The 23970-nt window shown below is 47.7% G+C and overlaps 1 protein-coding gene across 4 annotated transcripts in view; it reads left to right on the forward strand.

The window, feature by feature from the left end:
* PHACTR4 (phosphatase and actin regulator 4) overlaps positions 1–23970 on the forward strand; it is a 56809-nt gene that overhangs the window by 6238 nt on the left and 26601 nt on the right. For 2 of the 4 annotated variants that reach the window (XM_041463164.1, XM_041463165.1), the window contains exon 2: positions 12819–12865. In XM_041463164.1, coding sequence (XP_041319098.1) covers positions 12850–12865 — 16 coding nt within the window. In that variant the 5' untranslated portion in view covers positions 12819–12849. Of the gene's footprint in view, positions 1–12818; positions 12866–14486; positions 14718–15001; positions 15101–23970 lie in introns of those variants that run through there. The other 2 variants (XM_041463166.1, XM_041463167.1) reach the window with 2 other exon arrangements.

Raw genomic sequence — 23970 nt, forward strand, 5'->3', positions numbered from 1 at the left:
CTGCTGGTAAGCCCTGCCATCTTCTTCCTGCTTTTCTGTGGGCTTGATTGGAATTGCAGTGCAGGGACACAGCTGGCCCAGAGGCACCAGGGCTTTGGGTTTAGGTGCTTCATCCAGTTGTGGCAAAATGGATTTGGAGCCTGTTTGCTGTTCCTGTAAGGAGCATGTGCAGCTCTAAGCACTGACAAAACCAAGAGAGCCCCTAAAACAACCAGCCCCAAAGGTAAGAAAGATTAAATGTTTGTGGGAGCTGAAATGCCTGGATAAAGCAGTTTTTCTGCATAATGTCACGGTTTTGGGGGCCGGTGGTGGCTGAAATGTCAGTGTGCTGGGTGCTGCTGTGCCTGCTGAGGCGTACCTTTGTTTCAGGTGGCTGATTCATGGCTCTGTGTATTTAATCATAGTTTCTATAGCAGTGAAATCTTTAACAAGCAGGTGGAGTTTGCTCTCAGTCCATTGCGGGTTCGCATGAGTGTCGTGGCCGATTCATTCCCGTGCTCTTGCTGAGCAGTCATTTCATAGGGGATAACACTGAAGGCTCTTCTGTGTTTCTTGTGCATGTAATGAGTACTGAAACAGCTCTTTCATTTTAATAGTATTACTGTTTTTAATATGTCGTGAGCATTGCTTTGCCCTGTCATGTTTTGCTGTGCTGCTGAGTAAATGCAGAGTAGGATTCCTTATGCTGATGTGAATGTTTATCTTACTACCTTTTGATTATCATTTAAGATAATTGAACCTGTGATTGTAGACTTCAGTCTTCCTGTGTTCTCCACAAATGCATCCCTCAGGGTTTGATATTACCTGTTGGCTCATAATACAACCGTGGTTTGGTCCTGTTGTACTGAAAGCTCAAATTCTTTAATTCTTTGGTATTTCCAAGGTGGCTTTGGTGTAGGAAGCAGTTTTCATTTTTAATGCCAGCAGCAAGGGGTTTGATTTGCATCCTCAAGATAATATGGTGGGTAGTGGTTGTGTGTGATTTAGAGCCACATGTCTGGTGTCCTACAAAATATGTTGTGTTCTTGAACTTGAGGCAGAGCAGTGATCCTGGAGAAGGGCACTAACTGTTGGGTCCCTCGGTGGGATGAGTTCTCTGGGATGGCTGACAGTGCTGCTGGTAAGTTTGGCTTCAACAAAACCTCATTTGGAGCTGGTGTTGGGGTTGCTTTTGGGGAAGTGTGGCAGTTTAGCATTTGCCTGCATTGATCATACCCTCTTTTGAGTATGAGCACTTTAAAAGCAAATGAAGCTTCCTCATCGAAAGTTCCTCTTCTGATGTGGCATGTCGCTTGCTTGTGACAACTATTTCAGTTGAAATGGGAATATGTTGGGAATGGATTTGTATCTCCATTAAACAGGAGGGGAACGTGTCCTTTGCCAAGAGTCTGTCGGAGGTGTTGGCTGCAGATTGTTGTGTTGAACTGCCCGTGCGGGGATCAGCAGCAGCAGGCTGATGTTTGCCCAGGTGAATGTGTGGGGTTAACCTGCTGTTCAGAATGCAGCACTAGAGCATTTGGGAGTGCAGTGCATGGGCAGCTGGGGTGGTGGGTGCCAGCACTGCTCAGCTCTGGGGGGCAATTCCTCTCTCCTCCTTCATAGCTCCTGTTTTACTGTGGGTGTCCCTTGGAGCTGGAAATCAGAGGCTTTGCCTCTTAGGCACGCTGTGTGCAGGTGAAGTGGAGGTCCTGTTTATTTGCCATTTCTGTTAGTGTTGAAGGCAGGAACACTTTGTTCCCTGCTTTTGATTGTAGCAGTTCGGAGTGCGAGATCTTCCAAACCTGATTTTGTGAAGCTTTCTCACAGTTGCAGGCTTGATCCTGGAATTTAGTGTCCCTACAAGCTCAGTCTTCAAAAGGAATTCTTTCTTGGAAGGCTGTGTTTGTGCTGGCTGATAGGAACCTAGCTCAGCTACCTGTAATCACTGTCTAGGTTTGAAGTAGCCATTGTGGGGTGAAATGTTTGCTGCCTTTCAGCAGAGTGCTTGTCAAATAGTCTCATTTAGTGCACTCAGATTTTTAACAGATGGGACAAATTTCTGTGAGCCTGGGCAACCACTACAATTGCTTTGCAAGGTGAGACATTTCTGTTTTGATGGGTGGGAGAATTACTAATGCTGCGTGATTCATTCCAGTGATGTGTCTGGTTTTGGATCAGATTTGGATTTTTTGCAAAGGATATTAGCATTTGTTTTCAAAGAAAGCTAAGCTGAAAGGCAAAAGATGACAGAAGCAGTTCCTGAGCTGTTCTGGTAGGATGAATGAATCTTGTGCATAGAGATCCCTGTACACTTGAGGGGACTGGGAGAATTGGTCTAGGGCAATGTGATCACTGTGCTCAGAAACTCTTCCCCTTGTGTTTGGGGTGCCAAGAGGGAGAGGGTGGCACCAGGGCAGTGCAGTGTGGATAGGAGGCTGTGGAACACCAGCTCTGCCTTAGGTCTGCAGGGACAGGGATTAACCACAGCAGGAATCCTCTGGGTAGCCAGTTCCTAATGGAAGCGTCCTGCAGACTTGTTGAACAGCACAGGAGCCACAAGCAGGGAAGGAGATGTCAGTGTCTGGTGCTTTTGGGGCTCGGTGTGCACTGCAGGAACAGCCTCTGTGCCGATTTTTGTCTTGGCAAAGGCAGCAGTGTCTGAGTGAGTATTCAGCAGTCTCTGGTGGCCAGGCCTCCATTTGCCTAGCCCTGTTCCTGCTGCGAATCCCAGGCTGCCCTAAATGCCACCATGCTGGAGGGATTACAGGGCAGGTCCTGCAGGGATGAGCAAGGCAGAATTCAGGCTCCATCCTAGTGCTTTATTGCCTGCTCTTGGGGCTATCACTTCCTTTGCAAAGGGGTTATTTACTTCCCGCAGAATCGCCCTGGACAAAGTAGGGTGTGCAAGAAAGTGAAAATCTCTGGTGATGACTGAGCTGTTTCATGTTAAATTTAATCATCTGGGGACATGTGGGGCAGGTGATGCATTAGTCAGATCTCAGGATGTGATCTGCCAGTGGAGGGATGTGGTCCCCAAAAGCCAGAGAGTGCCTGTGTGTTTTAGCAGATTGCAATTTAAGTGTGCTAGGAGCGAGTCTGAACTGTTTTTGTGGCTGGAGGATTGCTGGTTTATGTCGTGATCCCTTAACAAAACAGCTCTGATGGAGGCAGCCTCTGCCATCGGGCTTTGTGTCTCAGCAGGACAAAGGCTGTGCTGGAAGCAGAGCGGGTGTCTGTGTGCCTGGTGTGTCCATCTGTGCTGGCTGGGAGAGAGCTGGAAATTGGAAATGCTTTTAACTGTGTGTGGGGAGCAGGTGGCTTTTCAGCCCAATGAATTGTTTATTCCGGTATAGGTTGGGGCAGGGTTTTGTTGCTGTCTGTTGTTCCAAGAAAGTGGGAGGAATGAGGGGTAGAAAGCGTGGAACTGGTTAAACTGGAATTCCTGGGTAGTGCCTGCCCTTGAGTTATGATCAGCGAGGTCCTGCTTATTCAAAACCTAGGGCTGACAAATCCTGGTGCTGAGGGATCAGTTGGTGCTTTAGGTTTTTGCTTCTAGGAGTACTGGAGGAGTTTAAGAATAGTTTTGTAGCAGAGAACTCAAATAATCTTGTGAATATGAGTAAACAATCTTGGTTTGTCACAGATGCTCTGAGATTAGGCAGGATAGGTACTCATGGCCTGGTGATCAACCTGGCTCAAACAGCTTGGAGGGATAAGGGTGGCACCTTCCCCGTGGTGTTTGCAGTGGGAAGGGATGGAGGAGTGGGCAGGATCTGTGATTCTGTCCGATTTTTCAAGGCTGTTTGGGGCTGGGCAGCCTGACTCGATGTCTCCCCAGCCCCTGAGCGGAGCTGCAGCTGTGTAAACTTCCAGAAGTGCTGTGGCTGCTGAGCAGCTCCTGTGTGTTCACTCCCTTCCCTTATTCTCCAACAACTGCTTGTGGCCCATGTGACAAACAAACTGAGGAGCTGAGCTGCGTTCAGGCCAGCTGCTGCTGCACCAGCCTGGTTTTGGCTGCTCTGAGAGCTCTGGTTCGTGCCCAGGGAAGGGCTGGGAGCTCCTGGATGTGCCTGGAGTGCTCCTAGGGCATGTCTTGTGGAGGATCCTCTGCTTGTGAGCCCTGCCAGGGCTCTCATGCTGCGTGTGCAGTCAGGTCCAGCACCCTTCCTGCTAGTACAGCCCATCCCACGGCATTTCCTCCGCTCCTGTGCCTCGAGAATGTTTGAGACGTTGATGTTTCCTCTAATTTTAAATTCCTCTCTGCTCCTTGGTGTTATAATGATTCCCTTGATTTAATTTGCACAGCTGGAGAAGAGCATTTTTTCCTGGTTGCCTTCCTGGCCCAGGTCAGCTAGCCTGCCTGCAGGGCACGGGGAGAGATTTGTCGCTTCAGTTGGGTGTTTTTTCAACCATTGTTACTGTGGAAGGTCCTTTTGTGGCTGGAAAGAAGCCCTGATAGTTTTGTTGAGCTCTTAATGCAGCTAAATGTGTTGGCTGGAAAAAGTAATTTCTAATGGAAAGTTAGAGTGCTGTTGAGAGAAGAGAGCTGAAACATTCCTGTTCTTGGGGGAGTTCCAGGAGATTACTGTCTTTAAGATTATCCCACTTAAGATTTAATTAAAGATTATTTGGAGGAATATATCAGACCAAAACCTAAAAGATGAGTGACCGTGTGCTGAGCAGAGTAGTCTAGTGGAAGATGTCTCTGCCTATGGCAGGAAGGTTGGAATTAGATGATTTTAAAGGCCCTTCCAACCCAAACCCTTCCACGACTGTGTTCCTGCCTGAAAGCATTTGTAAGAGCACTAGGAAAGGCACAGCTTCCACCTGAGATTAAAATCAGCTTGGGCCCAGGAGGTCAGATGGCTGCACTAAGCACCATCCCCAGGCAATCAGTGTTGCTGCTTCATAAACTTTGTGCACAACCATGAGAACTGCAATAGATGGTTTTTTGTTTTTAAGAAAATGTTCTCATTCAGAAGCTTTATGAGCTTATTTTCACAATGGGATGCCTCACTGCCTACACTTATGTTATGAAGACTTTGCCAGATCAGTAGTGGGAATTAATTTCTCTGCTGTCCTAGTTAAAGCCTGGGCACCTTTTTATTAAAGCTGGAGCTTTGCAAGAAAGTAATTGCCTGAGGAGGGCTTCTTCAAGGAAGTTTGATATCTCAATTAGAAATAATTAGAAATTATGCTAGTGAGTCTGTGAAAGAAAAAAATAAGGCTACAACTGAATTTCAAACTACCTGAACTGCTTGGTAAAGTCTGCTTCAAAAGGTGAAATGTAATGCTCCTATAGATTCACTGAGGTAATTCCAGAGTGCCGATTCAGAAAGAGCTTTAATTTCAAATAGGTGAGCTGTTCCCAGTTAAAAAGCGTTGACTCTGTGAGTTGACAACGACACCTACACAGCATAGGTTTCCTGTATCTTATCTCATATTTTTTCAAGTGGGAACGTCGCACTGGCTTTTGGAATTTGATTAGAGATGCCTGGTTTGTGTGCTGGAACTGGAACGTGCAGCAGGGAGGCATGGAGTTTAATCTGCTTGCACAAACCCTGTGGGCTGTTTATCCCAGGAAGCAGTTGGGCATTCAGGGTGTTTTGGGAAAGACCTTTATGGCAGGATTGCAAATTCAGCTCTGCTGCTGCAGGATTTTGGGGAGTTCAGGTGAGCTTTCTAACAAATTCATTTTAGTGCTTTGATGGTGGTTAAACCCATTACTCTCACTTTTTAAATAGAGGCGAAAAGAAACGGGCTCTGCAGTGGCTGAGACTAAAACTGGCCTCGTTCTGGGGAGGAAATGGTGGTTGCAAATGAAATTGTCTATCGAGTCATAATTACAGGGCATGACCACAGCACTGAGCGAGTACTCAGCTGCTAAGTTTTTATTCAAAGTTTGATGGAAATGGAAACCACAAAATGAAGGCAGAGGTGGTTTGAATTTTACCCCAGAAGCCAGAGGTAAATAAGTAACCCTGTTATTTTGTGCCTTTTGGGGGTGTGCTGCAGAACTGACACAGATTATTCATACGTGCAGCCCACAGTGCTCAGCTGCTCTCCATAGCAGTGGGTCCAGGATGAGAGTTTGCTTGGATATATCCAAAGAAGCTCCTTTGGATCCTTCATGGCAGACAGGCACTTACATAACCTTCTCTGAAAGGTGAATTGTACTTGAGGTATTTCCCCATCTCCTCTGTGCTTTCAATTGCTGCACTAATTAATTTATATAGGCCTTGTGATTGGGCTGAGGGCTGGGTTTGCAGCTGGTGTTTTTGTAACAAACTGGCGATGCCCCAGTGGCTTCAGCAGTGATAAAGTTCATCCTAATACGAATTTGCGTAGTCAAGAATTTGGTTTGTCATCTTCTGCGTTTTGGAAAGAGGGAGAAATAGAAAATACAGCTTAGATTTTGGGCAATTTAGCTCTGCACTTCAGATACTGTTTTTTGCTTTGCTGAAGCAGGTGCTGGTGGAGCTGGTTCCTTAAGTCCCACTGTGCAAAATGGTCTTGTGCATGTCCAGAACTTCTTTAATCTCCAGGATTTCATTATATCAAGCAGTTGATCACAGAATAGCCTTGCAACCTCCCTTTGGATCCTTCTACTCCTGTGTCAGCTTCCACAGTAATAAGAGCATCTGTCCTCTGCATGAATGGGCCATTCTGCTGTAATTTTACCCTCTGCTTTTATCAAGAAGGTAATTTTGGTCCAAGACAAGCCCTTCAGCCACTTCAAGGACAGTGAAGAGGGGAGCTGGTTTGCTCTATTCATACCACAGTTTTTTCTCTGCATGTATCTGCCCCTCCAGAGTGGTGGATCAGCTGTAAGCAGGTCTGGAGGCGAATTAGAAGTGTGTCCCATACTGAGAGCTAAATAGAAATAGCATTTGTCACTGGGGGCTGGTGCAGAAGCTGTGCATATGTGCTATTCTTTCCTATAGGCTGCTGGCTTTTTGTTCAAGGTTTGGTGAATACGGCTCCTTCAGTGACCTGAAACACCTGGAAGAGGCTAGGGTGGCTTTTTCAGACTTTGTATGGTCTGTTTCAAATAGAAGTATGGAAGAACTTGCTGGGTTTGGTTTGTGAGATGAATAAAGTGCCCACGTGCTACTGTGGAGGCCCACATAAGGTGAAAGTTTCTAGGAAATTGAGTATTGCAAGTTTTAATTTGTGTTTGAATTGATTTACAGAAGTTAATCCTGTCCAGATGGGGGAAACTGAGGAACGTATAAACAAAGGGCTTTGTCCAGTGTCCAGCTGTCCCTGGAGGTGCTCAAGGAACAACTGGATGTGGCACTCTGCTCTGGGTGACGAGGTGGTCACTGGTCACAGTTGGACAGGTGATCCTGGAGATCTTTTCCAGACCCCCAGATTCTTTGTTAGAGCAGTAAGGATGCGGGGTCTGGAGTCCCACTCCAGTGTTTTGCACAGCATGTCTGTGAGTACTTTTAAGGTTTACTTTTGCCCAGGTGTTGGGAAAAGCCGCTCACCTTCCCTGTGGCGCAGCCCCGGAGGATGCAGCTCCCTTCCCTTCCCAGTTCCTCCCTGGTAACCTTATATTACTGTGCCACCCACAGGCAGCTACTGAGCTGCTGGGAAACATTTGCTGTTTGCGTGGGGAGCCACTTATCAAATGTTCAATCTGTGACAAAAAGCCACTGGTTTCATTGACTGTAATATGAACTGTGTTGAGGTTTTGAGTCCTGGTTATTCCAATTTTCTGTTTAAATTGCACATAGAGTTATAATGTCTGATTTTTCCACTTCTTCCACAAAACCCATTCCTTGTGCTAACCAGCTGCTGTGCTCCTGCTCAAAGCCATTGCTTCCCAACAAGTGCAAAAATGCTTGTAGTGTTGGGATCCTTGGAAAGAGAGGGAAATGCTGGGCTGTTAATTAGTGGTGCACCCTGTTAATTGGCATGTTGCCACATTAGGCTGCAGAACTACTGGGTTTAATCTGTGCAGTTTTACTAAGGAGGAATATTCTGATTTCCCTCCAACTGACCTCTCCACTGCTCAGGGTGTGATTAGTGCAGAACAAACTGGGTCAGCCGAGGCTGCTCAGAGGATTTTGAAACCAGCATTTGTAGTTCCAGCAATTTGCAGAAACCAGCAAAGGATGTTCAAACCATATGAGCAAACCAAGGCTTCTAGGTGGAGCTGGTTTGTTTTTAGATGAAGTCAGAAAAATCTATGAGCTTTTTGGCATCCACTGACTTGAAAAGGGGCTTGTGCATCTCTTCCCCTTTGTACCACTCTGTCGAACAAGAGGTTAATCATACCTTTACACCTTGTCTTGTAATCTGCACTAGGGCATTTGGCATGATTGATCTATTTAGGCTTTTTAAAGAATTTCCCTTGTAGTACTTAAACTCCAGTTGTGCACCCGTGCTGTAATCTCTCCTTTGGGAGAATACTTTGGTGCTGTTGAGGTATTCTGCTTTGTAGAACAGAATTTTAATATTGTTTACCATGCTCTTAATCTTACTGCTGCCAGATGAAATGAGTTTCTTTAGCCCTCCCCCTGAGGAGCTGATGGAGCTTCATGGCCAACAGACCCATGGCATTAGGTGGAGTTATCTCAGCTTTGCAAAAATCCGCTCATCTGCCTTCCTGGAAGGAGTAATTATTGGTGAGAGAATAAAATGTTGATTTTATTTTTGAGCTGCATTTATAAAGAGGAGCAGGCAGCCAGATCCATGGGGTAGCTGGGGAGGGGTGGTGAGTCTGGTCCTTGAGAAGCATTTGCAGCTGGGGAGAGTCCTGCTGGCTTGGGTCGACCATTTGAGTGGAGGTTGGCAGGTCAGGGAGGAAGACTCAGGACGTTCTCTGAGTGCTGAAGCAGAGGCTGCTCTGTGCCTGGCTGCCCTCTCCCAGCTGGCCTTACTCCTGGTGTCTGCTTTTTCTTGTTGTGAAGGTGAGCTGTTGTGGGCAGCACCAACCCTTTGCTGGGCTCGTCATATGCCCCAGCGGGAGCCTTCTGGGCAGAAATGTCATTTTTTAAGTAGTGTAAAGCAAAGGGCTGAAGGGGCAGAATGAGCAACAAATAATATTTGTTTATTGGCTGTTACTAGCACCATATTAGGTCAAAATGAATAATCATCTGGGAGTTGTCAGGTGAGCTTGTTTAATTTCATGGGTCATGGTCTGTATTAATGCAGGACCATATTCCTCAAGCTACAGGTGTGTGTTAACCCTTCCCTTTCCCTCCAGCTGGTGGATATAGTTCCTAACAGTTACAAGAGCATCCTTTCTCCTCACATGTGTTTTTTTCCAAGGCAGCCTTGGGTTTTGTGTCTCATTACAGTAAAAGCCCTGTAGTAGCTGCCCAGCTGCTGTCATGTCCCTCTCTGCAATGGTGATTTAGAGCTGAGCCAGCATGGAAACTGTGTTTCCATGCCTAAGGCAAGCCTGTTGGCAGCCACTGGAGAAGCAATGTGCCACTTCTGCTTGGAAGAGTTGTCAGTTTTCTAGTTCAGTTGGGAAAAACAACCAACATTGGCTTAGGTTTTAGCTGGACTTTTGGAAGCGTGCTGTAGTCTTTTGAAGGAAGCTGTTCATGTTTCTGGAGGAGATGAGCAGCAAGGACAGAGTGGTCCAGCTAATGAGCTTCATTCTGAAGGAAACTGAATGCTTAATATTCCAGAGGTCTGGGTAAGGATTGCTGAGAATGAGACAGTGAGGAAAGGGGGAAGCTGTAAAGGGGTATTCAGCAGAGCTCATGGATGTGGATTGCCCAAGGCTGGAGCAAACAGCAGCACCTTGGTGTGCAGCTTTGGCACCCTGGTGTGCAGCTTTGTGGTCCTGTCGAGGTCCTGTCATCCCCAGCCCACTCCTCTGGAGATGCTTGGTGTGCATCTGGGCCAGCTCTGACTGTTCCCAGAGCAGCTGGATCGGTGCTGGTGCAAGGAATGGGTAGGAGGGCATGGAAGGAGATCCAAAATCTGGCATTGGGCTGGTTTGTGTTGCTGGGGGAGAATGTGACAGAGCTGAGCACATGGGCAGAGCTGGGAAAGACAAAATTGCCTGTGCACAGGGAGTGTGTTAAGACTGAAGAAACAGGGTACCAAACACTCCAGCATTGCTGTGAAACAGTCATTTTCTATTGGGTGTGGATTAGCTGCCTAGCTGGAAAGAAGCCATGGCCTTTCTGCAGGAGTTCAGAGCCGGGTCAATGGAACAGGAATATATTCTTGGAGTGGTACAAAGAGCTGGGGAAAAAGCTGTAGAGTGTTTGAAGTCTCGAGGCAGACAAAGACTGTGGTTCTGCTACTGTGGTGGCCAGAGTACCAGAGGGGCAGGGGAGAGTCCCGAGCTGTGCTGGCACCAGGGCTCTCAGGAACAGGAATTTCACACAGCTGTCAGGCCCAGGGAATGCAGGGCACTCAGAGGACATGAATATTCAGAGGAGCTGTGGCATGTCGTGCTAGAGGAAATGAAAAAGCCAAGTTTTCTCAGAAGTAGGTATCTGGGAAACCTGTGACAGTAGGGGATAAAAGCAAATTTCTGTTCCGTGGAGTGGGTTATCTCAAATGTTATTCCAGAATACAGCTGTCCAATTAGCCACTCGTAGTTAGCGCTGGCAGCAGGATCTGCATTGCTTAATCCATTTCTTTGGTGAGAAGTGCCTGTTCTTAGTGCAGGCAGTGCTGCAGGAGTGAGGACTTTGCTCCTTTCTCTACCCTGGCATCACTTTTCTTTCCCCAGTGTGCTTTATGCTTGTTCTGTTGCTAACCAGCTATTGTGGATTTAGTGCTGTGCTCAGACCCTCCCAGCTGTGCTGTCGGGCGGTGACAGATGTCTCGGGTGTGCACAGTGAGTGCCCAGCAGTGCTGGCTGCCAGGATTGGTGTTCCAGGCACAAATGTGCCCCTTGTAGTGCAGAGCTCAGCACAGCCGGTGCAGCAGTGCCCTTGAAAGGCAAGTTACACCCATCTCCCTGGGAGCAGTGGGAGCGCTGCTGTCACTTGTGCTGAGGTTCAAGTAGGCCTTGGGGTGGCAGTTTCAGTTTCCCTTCTGCTTTCCTCTCCCAGAAGGGCGTGCTGGAAAGGGCAGGCAGGGATGGTGGTGGCTCTTCCGCCTTCCATGCGGGAGCATTCCCTGGCAGGAGACTGGAGCACGTGAGGATCAGGCTCTGCACCTAGGGAGGAAGGCACAGGATAAGAGAACACAGCCTCAAGCTGTGTCAGGGAGTTTTGGGCTGGATATCAGGGAAAATTTATTCCTAGAAGGATTGTCAAGCCATGGCACAGGCTGTCAGAGCAGTGTTGGAGTCACCATTCCTGGAAGTGTTCAAAAACGTGTGGGTGTGGCACTTGAGGACAGGGGTTAGTGGCTGTCTTGGCAGTGCTGGGTTAATGGTTGGACTCAATCATCTTGGAGGGCTTTTCCAGCCTAAATGATTCTGTAGTTCCTTCATTCCAGTTCTTGCAAATGGTGTCCTCGATGCAGCACGTGGATGCACCAAACCATGCATCCCAAATGCATGTGAAAGCTGTATTTTAGCAGTGTTAATGGATTTGACTGTAGGGATTGAGGGTGCTTCCTGAGCAGCTGTGGCTCTCTGCCTCTGAAATCAAAACCCTCTGATGTTCTTGATCCACTCGTTTGCTGCCCAGAAGCTGTACAGATACTTGTTCCCTTTCCTAAGCTGTTTAAAGCTGTGATCCCCAATTATGTTTTGAGGGTTTCATGGCTCTGTTGAGGTGTTTCCCCCTTCCATTCCAAGGACATCACTGCGATGGAATTTGAGCTGCATCAGAGAGAAGTAGCCTGGAGCATGGTGGTCTGATCCAAAGAAGCATTTTCCCCCACACAGCTGAGCAAAGCAAAGCTGAAAAGCCCCACTGCAGAGCTTGCATGGATGGTGACATTGCAGCTGACACTGCAGCCCTGGGATGCTCCAGTGCTCCTGAACAAGCTGAGCACGTGCTGCACAGTCAGCAAGTTGTCACGTGGAGATGATGAGCTGATCTGATGTTAAACTAAAGCCACCAAACTGTGCTTTGCTGCTGGGACCAAAGGTGATGAGATGGCCTGGGCTTCATGAGGAAAAGGTTAGGCTGAAGTGGGCTGTGGATAAAGGCTGGCTTTGACTCCTTGGCACTGGAACAACTTTATTTTGTAGTTCTTCCCCAGTCACCCCATGCTGTTCCTGCTGACATGTCCAGTTGTGGTTGTCTAAGTTTGAACTGCAAGATTTTGAGGACAGAACCTCCCTTTTTCTAAAATACTGAACCTGTTTTTACTGTGCTGCAGAATCTGTAAAAATCAAGACACATCGTGATTTCCCCAAACTTAGTTCCCCTGGCATCTCATTTCAGAACTTTCCCCAGAAAAAAAAAAAAAAAAAAGGCTTTTCTACTAAAATCCTGGTTCCTTTTTTTTTTTTTTTTGTGTTCTCCCCAACCCAGTATGTTCAGAAGTGCCTTGATGCTGTGTGACATCTGAAATACTTCCTGTGCACGTGCTGTGCTGCCTTTGCTAGACAAGCAGTAGGCTGTTCCTTTTTACAGCATGCACATCCCTTCCTGAAGAGGCAGATGTGGAATGTTTTCCCTGGGAACAAATATTGCTGCCTTGTAATTATGTCATCTTAATTTTGTTTCTCTTTTCTTTCCATCACAGCATGTGTGTGATTAGAAGCTTCTGATGCCTTCAAAGAGGGGTGACAATGTCACACTCTTGCTAGTTTGGGGCAGGATTTCTGCCCTAGGTTCCCTCCACACTGGTTTTGTGTAGGCTGAGCAGAGCTGATAGAGAAATAAAACTAAATCTGAGCTTTGTTCACACTTGTATTTTAATTTGTGTGTTGACTTTGTTTCCTGTTTTTGTAGGAATTTCTCTGGACCCTAGTGTACAAGAGGAATGGAAGAGAACGCTGGTGAGTATGGTCTTAGATCTCTTACCACAGATTATGGACCTGGCCTGTCCTCCTTGGTTTAGCATCATAAAGAACCTGATTACTTTAAACTTGGTGTCTTCATTTCAAGTGTAGAAGGTGATTAGAAAATAATGCAGTTTGGCAGATGCATCAGCTGCATTTGTACTGTGGTGTGGACCAGATCTGACTGAAGCTCTGTACATATGGAAGATCTTTTTTGGAATCTCCCATCTGTGAAACCTGGAATACTGGTCTCTTGGCTATCCCAAGTTCTTGAAAACAGGCAACATCCCCTTTCTTAATAAGGAAGAGGCCGGAAACAATGAGCTGATTTGAGCAAGGCATAAAGGAGGATCAGCTTCTGGTTGTTCCTGTTGTTCTGTATTTATTCCTTTAGGCTGCTCTTGTTGCAGAAGATACAGGATATTTAATTTTTTTTTTATTAAAATTTAAATCTCTTGCTTTAGGCAGTGTGTAGTGCTTGCCCTGAAGCAATCAAATTCATTGCTGGTAGGTTTAACTGATGCAAGGATATGGTTGTAACTAAAACTCACAGATTTTTTGCTTGGAGATTGCCTTGAGGAGCTCTTCCATCTGTTGGCCTAAAATGGCTACAAGAAAGGAATTAAATGCCCATTTTTTCCCTGCCATTGACATGAGTTTTGCATGAAAGCTCTTGCCTGCACCGTGGGAAACCAGTATCCATGCAGCATATTGGCCTCGGATCTTCTGGACTGTGATACTGCAGTGGGTGATTCTAACTTATAAATAATATTGCTAGGTTATTCTGTGCAGTCAGGTGATGCTATCCTGAAAGCTTTGGGAATGGTTGTACTTGTCAGCAGGGCAGAATGCTTGGTGAGGCAGATGAAGGCCAGGTTTTGGCTTCATACAGAGCTGGTGTGTTGGAGCCCAGTGGCCTGGTTAGATCATCTGCAAGCCAAGAGCTCCTGCATAAAAGTATAATGTGCTTGTAGTCCTGGTGGCAAGAAGTGCTGTGCCCCCTCTTTGTCAGGCTGTAAGGTGCACATTTAATCTGTGGTGATTGCTTTCCCTGCCGACTTGCTCGTGGCAAACTGATTCCAGAAGATGACTTGTGGAGGAGGTGGAAGGTGAAGTGAGTGTGGCACTGGCAGCTGAGGCTGGAGCAGTGCCTGTGGAGGTGGCAGCTCCTGGTGAGCCCTGGGACACAGCAGAGCAGGGCCATTGTTCAGTCTCTAGAGCTTTGATTGCTGGGATGGCTTTGAGCAACATCCAGGCCAGGTTGGATGAGGCTCTGAGCAGCCTGGTCTAGTGGAAGCTGTCCCTGCCACAGATATTCAAGGTGCCTCCCATCCCCAGCCATTCTGTGGTCAGTGAGCTCTCCTCACTCACCAGGACTTGGCCTGTGCTGGGACTGCCACCAGCCACCTCTGTTCCCATCACAAAACTTTGTGTCCCTTTTCACAGGCAGTTGAAACCCATTTTTGGCTAGATCAATGAGACGTAGAGCTGGAACCTTTTGAGGTTTCTGAGTGTTTTGATGAGTGCTGGTGGCCTGGGATGTGAAAAGCCATATGTTCTGTTTGCATTTTGCCAACTTTACTGAAGTTCCTTTCCCTTTCCCTCTGAACAACTTGAGCGGTGCCAGTTTAGGATGGAGGATCCGTCCTGGATCTTTGCATGCACAGACACCACCCATGGTTGGTCACGAAGCTTTACCTCCTCAGTGCTGGAAGCCAAGAGCCCTGTATTAAAGACAGAATAAATAGATGGATCTTGTATTATAATTTCCTTGAAATTCCTTTGCTTTTATGGATATCCATTCTCCACGTGCTAAGCTCAGGACTGCTGGGTTGATCCCGGAGATGAGGTAAGATGGAGCTGAGCTGAAGTCCAAGTCGGTGCCCTTTGTTCCCTTCAAGCCTGGTGCTTTGTATGCATTGCTGTCCTTCCCTGGTTGGATATTAACTGCGCTCACAATGCTGCATGGCTGGCGCTTGTTTGAGCTGGTGTGCTTGGAATGGCCACTGGGAATGCACAGGGAAGCATAAATCCTTCTGAGCTGTCAGCCTTCACCAGCCATGGGTGGGTGGGGGAGCCTTCCTTGGCTGACTGCCCTGGCTAATTAAAAATGAAATTTGCTGTTGTCTTCAGATTTTAATTCATGCTCATCCCTGAGGACGAGTGGAAGCCAGGTCTCCAGGCAGCTGCAGTGAAGTTTCAGAGCTGTCCATACATGGTATTCTAGAACAGGTACGCAGCTTAAAATTTGCTCACAACCCTGCCTTAAGTGTAGAGAAGAATACACAGAAACTTCTGGCCAGCTTTGGGGCATGGCCCTGAGTAAGTGAGGGTAGGTTAAGTTGCCACATGTGGGCTTAAACTGAAGGAGGATGGGTTTGGATTGGATATTGGGAAGAAATTCTTCTCTGTGCGGGTGGTGAGGGACTGAAATGGATATCTCAGAGAAGCTGTGGCTGCCCCATCCCTGGAAGTATTTCAGGCCAGTTTGGATGGGGCTTGGAGCAATCTGGTCTAGTGGAAGTGGAAGGTGTCCCTGCCCATGGCATAGGGTGGAATTGGATGAGCTTTGAGGTCCCTTCCAACCCAAACCATTCTGGGATTCCATGATTTTACATCAGCTCTCTGCAGTAAATTTGGGGGTGTGTGTTATATATAGGATTGTGTCTATCTAGTATTTCATCTGTCTGTAAGTCTGGGACACCTAAAAAGCAAAATATTGAAGTGGAAGCTTTGTGCTTGGCAGGGGAATTCTCACCTTATTGCTCATGGTTCCTTGAAAGCTCCTTTGCCACGCTGGATCAGCCTAAGGTGGAAGCAGACCTGCAGTTCACTTGCCCAGTAATGAGCAATCATTAATGAACAGGTTCAGAGGCAGCATGGAATGCCTTTTTGTGGAAGGTGTTTGCTGGTGGGTTCTTTGACCTCCTGTACTGTGCACTCCATTGACAGTTTCTGCCTATGCTTACACACTTCTTCTGCAGGTATTCAGATATGAACTTGTAAGTCCCTAAAAGGTGCAAATCTGTGGGACACTGGGAAACATCTGAGGAAATTAGTGAAGTAGCCTTTGCACACACAGGCTGTTACCCAAAGCTGCTTTTTTAGAAAGCTCCTGAAATACTAAGTTTATGGATGCTTTTAAGAATCTTCTGCTTTATTCCATGCTGACTTTCATCCTCTTTGACTTTCATCCTCTTTATCTCCTGCTGTGCTACTTTTTTCCCAATTTTTTTCCTCCTAAAAATAGGAAATACTCTTGAAGTCCTTCACCTTTGTGCAAACAAAGAAGTAATTTGTTTTAGCATCTAAGCTGACGCCTGAGTTACATGCCTCAGAAAGAAACCAGTGTGATACGAGTCTGCTGCTTCTGGAGACATGGACTCCAAATATAGTCTGAGCAGAGGAAAGAGCTAAAATCATGAATACTTGGTTCTTATCCCACCAGCTCTGCTGCCTTTTCCCAGCAGGATGCATGGCTGGCTGCCTGATTCCCATCTTTATCCCCAAAAATCAGAGCTATGGCTTCAGATGCTCAGAGATTCCAAACCATTATGGAATCACTGAATGGTTTGGGCTGGGAGGGCCATGGGTGCACACCTCCCACTGTCCCAGGTTTCTTCATGGCCTGTCCAGCCTGGCCTTGGGCACTGCCAGGGATCCAGGGGCAGCCACAGCTGCTCTGGGCACCCTGTGCCAGGGCCTCACACCCTCCCAGGGAACAATTCCCAATCCCCAATCTCCCACCCAGCCCTGCCCTCTGGCAGTGGGAGCCATTCCCTGTGTCCTGTCCCTCCATCCCTGTCCCCAGTCCCTCTCCAGCTCTCCTGGAGCCCCTTCAGGCCCTGCCAGGGCTCTGAGCTCTCAGTTTAAGCCAGACTGGTGGAGCAGGCAGTGTGGTTTGTACCCATATCTCTGGCTGGGGGAAAGCAGAGGTTAATTCTGCTGGTTTTGTGGTTTCCTGCCTCAGCTGTGGATGTGCTGGGATGGAGATGCCTCCAGGCTGGTTGGAGCAAGATAGTGGCAAAGGCTGATGTTGAGTGAGAAATGTCTTTGCTGATGTGCTTCATGACAGAATTGAACAATCTTATTCCTTGTGTGAAGAGGTAAGACCTTGTAGGACATGCAGTCAATCCTCTGGGCAATTCAGGGTGATTTGCTGTGAAACAGTGTGTGGAGTTCCTGTGGCTCAGTAAGTAGGGCATGGAGCAGGGCAGCAGGTTTCCAGAGTTTCTAATTTTCTTTTTTAACTTGTTGGAACTTAAATTCACCTTGTTCCTGGAACACTGCCTGTAAATTCTGTTCAGGGATTTTAATAGCTGATTTTATTGGGTTTGGGAGTAGAAGAGGAGCCTGCCTGGAACCAGGGACAAGCAGATTTAGTATAAATGTGATTTTTGTTATTACTGTTTCTTCACACAGGAGCAATGTGTCCAGGTTGAGTGGCAAACCTGGCCCTTTAAAAACAAAATACCGAATGTTCTCATTATCTTGCTGCCTTTGTGAGCTGTGACTGCCAGTGTTAGCTGAGCTGTTGGCTGGACAAAGCTACTCCCAGGCCCTCAGGCTGGTCCTGAGGTGCAGTCCCAGTGTGAACATTTGGATGTTGTCACTGCTGACATCACCACTTTATCTGCTTGGCTCTCCTTTGTCTTGGAAAGGAGCCCTGGCTCTGAGTGCTGAAGGTGTCTTTTGTATCCTGAAACAAACAAGAAACCAGAGATATTGGTGGTTTTTTTACAGGTTGGACCCATCCAGCTGTGTGGAATGAGTGGATAACCCTGACTTGCGTAGGGAGAACATGGCTCTTCAACCCAGCTTGAGTTTGTCTCGTTTTGTGAAGCAGAGATTTTAAGATTTCAAAAGGATTTACTGTCTGGGTTATGATCAATTTGTATTCCCTGGCACATGAAGAATAACATTTGTAGGAGTTGCTAAATTCCTTGTACAGATCTGCTCAGGCTGTTCAGGTTCTGAGCTGAGCTTTGCAGATGCAGGCTCTGCTGTGGATTCTGGTGTGTGTTAGAGCTAGTCTTAAGGCTGTGTGCGGTAGAGCTTTGTACATTGGTGTAACTCAGCTGTGCAGTTTTGTTACCACGGAATCCAGAACCCTTCAGGTTGGAAAAGCCCGCCAGGACCCTCAGGCCCAGCCGTTCCCCCAGCACTGCCAGGGCCACCACTACCCCTTGTCCTCGAGTGCCACATGCGCGTGGCTTTTAGACCCAGCCGGGACGGGCACTGCACCACGGCCGGGCGGCTGTGCCAGGGACTGGCTACCCTCCGATGAAAAATCTTCCCCAATATCCAATCTAAACCTCCTCTGGCGCAACTTGACAGTTTCCTCCTGTCCTGTCCCTTGTTCCTTTGTGTGTTCCTGTCCCGGGACAGGCTCGGGATCATTCCCCGGTGTGTTCCCATTCCCCGGTGTGTTCCCATTCCCCGGTGTGTTCCCATTCCCCGGTGTGTTCCCATTCCCCGGTGTGTTCCCATTCCCCGGTGTGTTCCCATTCCCCGGTGTGTTCCCATTCCCGGGACACGCTCGGATCATTCCCCGCTGTGTTCCCGTTCCCGGGACACGCTCGGGATCATTCCCCGGTGTGTTCCCATCCCCGGGACACGCTCGGGATCATTCCCCGGTGTGTTCCCATCCCCGGGACACGCTCGGGATCATTCCCCGGTGTGTTCCCATCCCCGGGACACGCTCGGATCATTCCCTGGTGTGTTCCCGTTCCCGGGACAGGCTCGGGATCATTCCCCGGTGTGTTCCCATTCCCGGGACACGCTCGGATCATTCCCCGCTGTGTTCCCGTCCCTGCTCCAGCCCCGCCGGGTCCGCTGAGCTGCAGAGCTGCGCTGTGGCCGCCAGAGGGCGCGCGGGACCGGCCCACGGCGGGCCGGGCTGGGGGGAGCTGGGGGACCCTGGGGACAGGACAGGGAGACAGGGGACCCTGGGGACAGGACAGGGGGACAGGACAGGGGACCATGGGGATGGGACAGGGCGACAGGGGACCCTGGGGACAGGACAGGGGACCCTGGGGACAAGACAGAGGGACAGGGGACCCTGGGGATGGGACAGGGGGACAGGGGACCCTGGGAGCAGGACAGGGGGACAGGACAGGGGACCCCGGGGACAGGACAGGGGGAACGGCTTCCCGCTGCCAGGGGCAGGGCTGGGTGCAGTGTTGGGAAGGAATTGTTCCCTGTGAGGGAGGGGAGGCTCTGGCACAGATTGTCCAGCGAAGCTGTGGCTGCCCCATCCCTGCAGGTGTCCAAGGCCAGATTCTTCTGTGGCAGGGAGTGGAACGAGATGAGTTTGAAGGTCCCTTTCAACTCAAACCATTCTAGAATTTTGTGAATTGCATTTCTGTAGGAGATTTTCTCCCTCCCCTCCCTCCCCTTTTTGGGGGGGTAGAAGAGACAAACCATGATGGTCCAAGCAGTGGCTGTGGACATTGGCTTTCATAGGCAGCGCAATGGGGTCTGAATGGGCTCATGTTAGGCTCAGTGCCAGCATAACAACACTGGCCTAACTGGTATAGCACAGCTCCTGCTGCACTTGAAAGGTAGAATTTAACAGTGTTCTGCACTCCGTGAAAAACTCCCCTATCAAACACACCCCCGTTCCTGTGCTCTGTGTGCCCTTTGCTTTCTGTGCTTCCCCTTTCCTTCCCAGCCCCACTGCACTGGGGGACTCGTTTCCAAGGCGAGGTGAGCAGCAAGTCATGACTTGGCAAGGAAAATTGTTCCTGGAGGCTCTGTGGTGATCCTGGCTGGCTGTAGCTCTGCTCTTAGAGAGCTGATCAACCCTCTCTCCCCAGGAAGGCAGAGTTAGGCAGGGATCTGGGGCTGAACCTTGATCTTTGAGAGGACTGTAACCAGCCTTTGTCATGTTTTTTTGTTGAAATTCAACCAAAATGATGAAAAAACCTGCCCTTCTCCCCTCCAGCTCTTTGGTCTTAACATTAACTCTTGGAAACTGGAGTGGTGATTAGGAAACTAAAGAGGGCTCCTTTCTGCAGGGAAGGCAGGAGTTTGTTCTGCCCAAGCATTGTAGGTTGCAGGGGTTAAGTTACATTTCGCTTTGGGAGAGGAAAGGAAAATCTCTCCAAGTAATTAACTTAAGATGCTGACGCTAATGAAGGGGCTTTCAAGGCTGGGAGTCGTGGGGGGGTGATGGGAATCCCCTGCTGAATCAATGACATTACCCTGTAGGAGTGATTCTGCAATTATTAGGCTAAAATGATGTTAAACATGAAGTTAATCCTGTTATCGCTCAGATACTGAGCAAACTGAGTGCTCTGGATAACTCTAATGGGATTATGTGTGTCAGTCTGGCACCCTTGCCCTGTTCAGGGCTTTTTCTTATGTTCCCTTTCAGGATAAAGTATTGATCAGGCTTCCTAGAGTTCGTGTTGGGAGCTGGTGTCTGGGGCAATGTGTTGCAGCAGTGCTGGGTTATTTTTTTTTTAATGAGTTTGACAATGAACACCGTGTTGCCTCCTGAAGCCATTTGCTCCTCCACAGCAAGGATCCCTTAAGCCCATCCCTAAAAAGATGTTTAGGAAAAGAACTGAAGAACGAGGACGAGTTTAACAGGAGACTTCCCTGTGTCACACCTTCCTGGCCCCAAGGATCTGCCATTGAGCGAGATGATGTCATTCTGTGATGGGGACTACTCTGGGCCATCATATTTGCAGAGAATAATTAGTTCTGGCTTGAAAATGGCATTTTGCATCCATGATAACCTGTGGTGATTGTTCTAAACACAAGTGGGGTGGGATGCTTAAAAGACATTATCTCTGGCTTGGTTGTAAGCAGTGGGATAAATTGCAAGGTAACCATCCGGGAAATCCCAGGAACCAGAATGATCCTGTAAGGAGGACAGAAGAGCCGTAGGGCATGCCCGGTCACAGGCTGTTTTCCTGCTGGGCACAGACCTGCAGGCAGGGTTTGAAGGGGCTGGAGCAGTGTTGGTGTTGTCACTGCCAGGGCAGTGCAGCAGTGGCTGCAGCAGCACAAAGCAGTGGCCAGAGATGACCACGTACAGTGCAGAGGTGAAGCCCTACACCCCAGTGAGAACTAGAATTTGGGTTTCAGAGTCAGGGAAAATGTTTTTCTCTGCTCATTTACCACTAAACCAGGCCTCTTGGTTTCAGCATCACCAGGGTGTAGAAGTGATACTTATAACACCCACTAAATGAGCAGATGTTTTTGTGCCAAACCAGAAATCTCCATAAATACAGGAAAGTTCTGTTATTAAAGGATAAGTCAGCTTTTAATTTCCAAGCTTTGATTCTCTCTCTTTATTTTTTTGTTTTTTAAGGGCTGCTCTTGTTAAGAACTGCATTTTTTTTAAAAAAAATTTTTTGTGAGATTTTATTTTTATTCTTTTCTGTTCCCTTGAGGAAGGTGAGAATTGTTTTGGAAGATCCAAGGAGCTCATTTACTGCAGAAACAGGCTTCAGGGCTGCTAATGACAAAGTGCCTGGGCTGTCTCGAAGAAGGCACCCAGAGGATGTGGGGGCTGGTATAGCCAAGGGGCCCCCTGGGATTTTGGACCAGTTTAAATGCCCAGAGGCCAGCCAGCTCTGCTGTTGATAAGATTTAGAGGCATTACACTAGCCTGTAATTCCAGGGACCTCAGGGGATAATTCTCACAGCAAAGGAGTCAGCACTTTCCACAAGCTTTTTGAGTGGAAATTCAGCAAAAGAAAAAATCCCTGATTTCAAACCCAAAGTGCACAGAGAAACAGTTGAACATTTGTGGTTATACACCATAATTTTTGTGTACCACACTGCTGCCGGTGCTCTACAGACACAGGATGAAGGGCGTGAGGTGAAATGAGGAATCTGGGAATGTGTGCAGGGTTGTCCCTGCAAGAGAGGGGAGCAACTCAGGGAGAAATAGCTTCCTACAGGGTTAGGATTAGCTGTACCTTCAGAACTGTTGGTGTTATCTCATCTCTTGACGTTTCCTTTAATTCTATGAAACGACCTTGACGCTGTAAACAATTCCCATGGCATTGTCCCTGCGCTCATGTGAGTCAGTGTGATGCATAAACAGCTTGGGTTTGGGGGACCCAAGGTCTGTATGGCTCGGGACACAATCATCCTGTCTGGTTTTTGTGCCTTCTTCCTGGATGGCTGCTGCTGCCTGGGGCTGCCACCACCTTGTTTTCCCAAGTTCTCTTGGTACTGGCAGAAAACAGGAACATCTGGGATTGGGATTTCAGGATAAGGCTGAGGGGCAGGTGGAGTGCTCTCGTTTTGCTTTCAGCTCCTTTGGCCTTCCGTGATTATCTCCCCAAAGGGGAGGAAGGGGATGTCACACAGCCCAGCCCCAGCGCTGCTTTATTCACGTTACCAGCAGTGTTTTACTCATGTTTCCTCTGCAGCCTGGCTGCTGCTCAGAGGTGCCTTGGTGGTTGAGCAAGGGTCAATATTTGGAGTGTGGTTCCCTCCCTGTCTTGCTGATGGCTCTTGTCTGGGTGTGACCCGAGGTCTGGCTGTGCCACTGTTTAGGGTGGCCCGTGGCAGATCTGTGAAACACAATTTGGGCAGATGCACTTCCTAAGCGTTATCTTGTTCCTTAAATAGAGAATAAAGCTTGTATCAACATGAATCACAGAGTTGATAAACTGGAATGGTTCCTCTTGGAGTTGTCTTCTCGTATTGGGCAAATATTTATCCACGTTGTTTCCAAAGGCATATTTGTGCAATAGAAGGAGGTCAGACCTGTAATTACCTGTTAGGTTTACTCTGGCAGAAATAGCCTGTAAAAACACAGTACAATTGAAAGGAAGCTTTTAAACCTTCTCATTGTGTGTGAACCTAAAGCTGTGGTTTAAAATTTCAAATGTTGTGAGAGTTTTCAGTTGCAAGGCTACAAAAAGTATTTTCCTTGCTGAATTTAAGTGCCCCAAGTGAAACTGATTCACCCTTTCTTTTAATTCTTGAACTGTGGCAGGGAATTTGGGTTTCTCTTCCAACTGTATCTGCGGGCGATGATCAGAAGCTGAGGTTGTGTGCCAGACTTGCCTTGCATTTTAATCAGGAGCTCCTCGCCTAGTCAATAATTAAAGCAGAGCAGGTGCAGAAAATTGGGTGTTCCCCAAAAACTAAACCAAGGCGCTTTTGTAAGCCTCCCTGAGCAGAGCCAGGCAAGTGAGGGGTGGTAGGCTGCCCTGGCACTGCCTGGCTTGTGCAGTAATTTGGAAAAAATGTAACTTCAGACTGCAGAGCTGGAGGTGTTGAAGGATAATTTGGATTATTGGTGCGGTGCGGCTGCTGCAAGCCCGTTGGCTTGGCAGAGCAAAGGTGTTTGCTGCAGCTTCAGCTCTGGCTATGAAGAGCAAATCCATTTACTGAGATTTTTGTGAAATGTTTAAAAGCGGAAACAACTTTTACAGAGGAATCTTGCCACCTTTCTTTCCAGTTACTGTGGGGGCAGAGAGGCTTGCAGCTGAAGTTTGACATCTTGAAGGATTAGAGGTAGGAAGAGAAATTTGGGATCATGAGTCTGTGGACCTTGACCTATATGCTGAAGACTAATTTAGAGTTAAATATACTCCTACCTCTTAGGGTTAATTGCAATTTAATCTGAATTTAGGGGTTTCATATTTACTGATATTTTTGCTGTTCGCTTTTGTTGTTAGCTTGCAGTGTTGTGCAAAACAGAGTTTGTCCCATTGGTTTTATAAGTGGCATAGATGTACTTACTCTTCTGGAGGACTTGTTTATGTTGGGTAATGTTTGCACAGAGCTGTAAAGTCTTAAGAGTGAGGTTTGTCCTGTGAGGCTGTTTGTGATGGATGTGACTGTGCAGCAGCCGCTCTCTTGGGGAGAGCACTGTGTGCTGGGCATTGCTTTGGAAGGAGGGAATATATTCTGATTTTCTTCATCCCTATGTTTTGAAGTGGGGGGCCTCAGGTGATGTCAGTTTATACATTTTTCTCTGAGTATCTTGAGTTTTTGCTGCAGGAGAGGGTTAAATAAGAGTTAAGCTAAATGCCATTCCTGTTTCTTCTCTAAACAATGCAATAATTAATGCAATTTTCTTCTCCGTGTTTTTCTTAATGCGTTCCTAATAATGTAGCTGGAAG

The sequence above is a fragment of the Pyrgilauda ruficollis genome, unplaced genomic scaffold, assembly GCF_017590135.1.
Source record: "Pyrgilauda ruficollis isolate IOZ18807 unplaced genomic scaffold, ASM1759013v1 scaffold162, whole genome shotgun sequence".
NCBI lineage: Eukaryota > Metazoa > Chordata > Aves > Passeriformes > Passeridae > Pyrgilauda > Pyrgilauda ruficollis.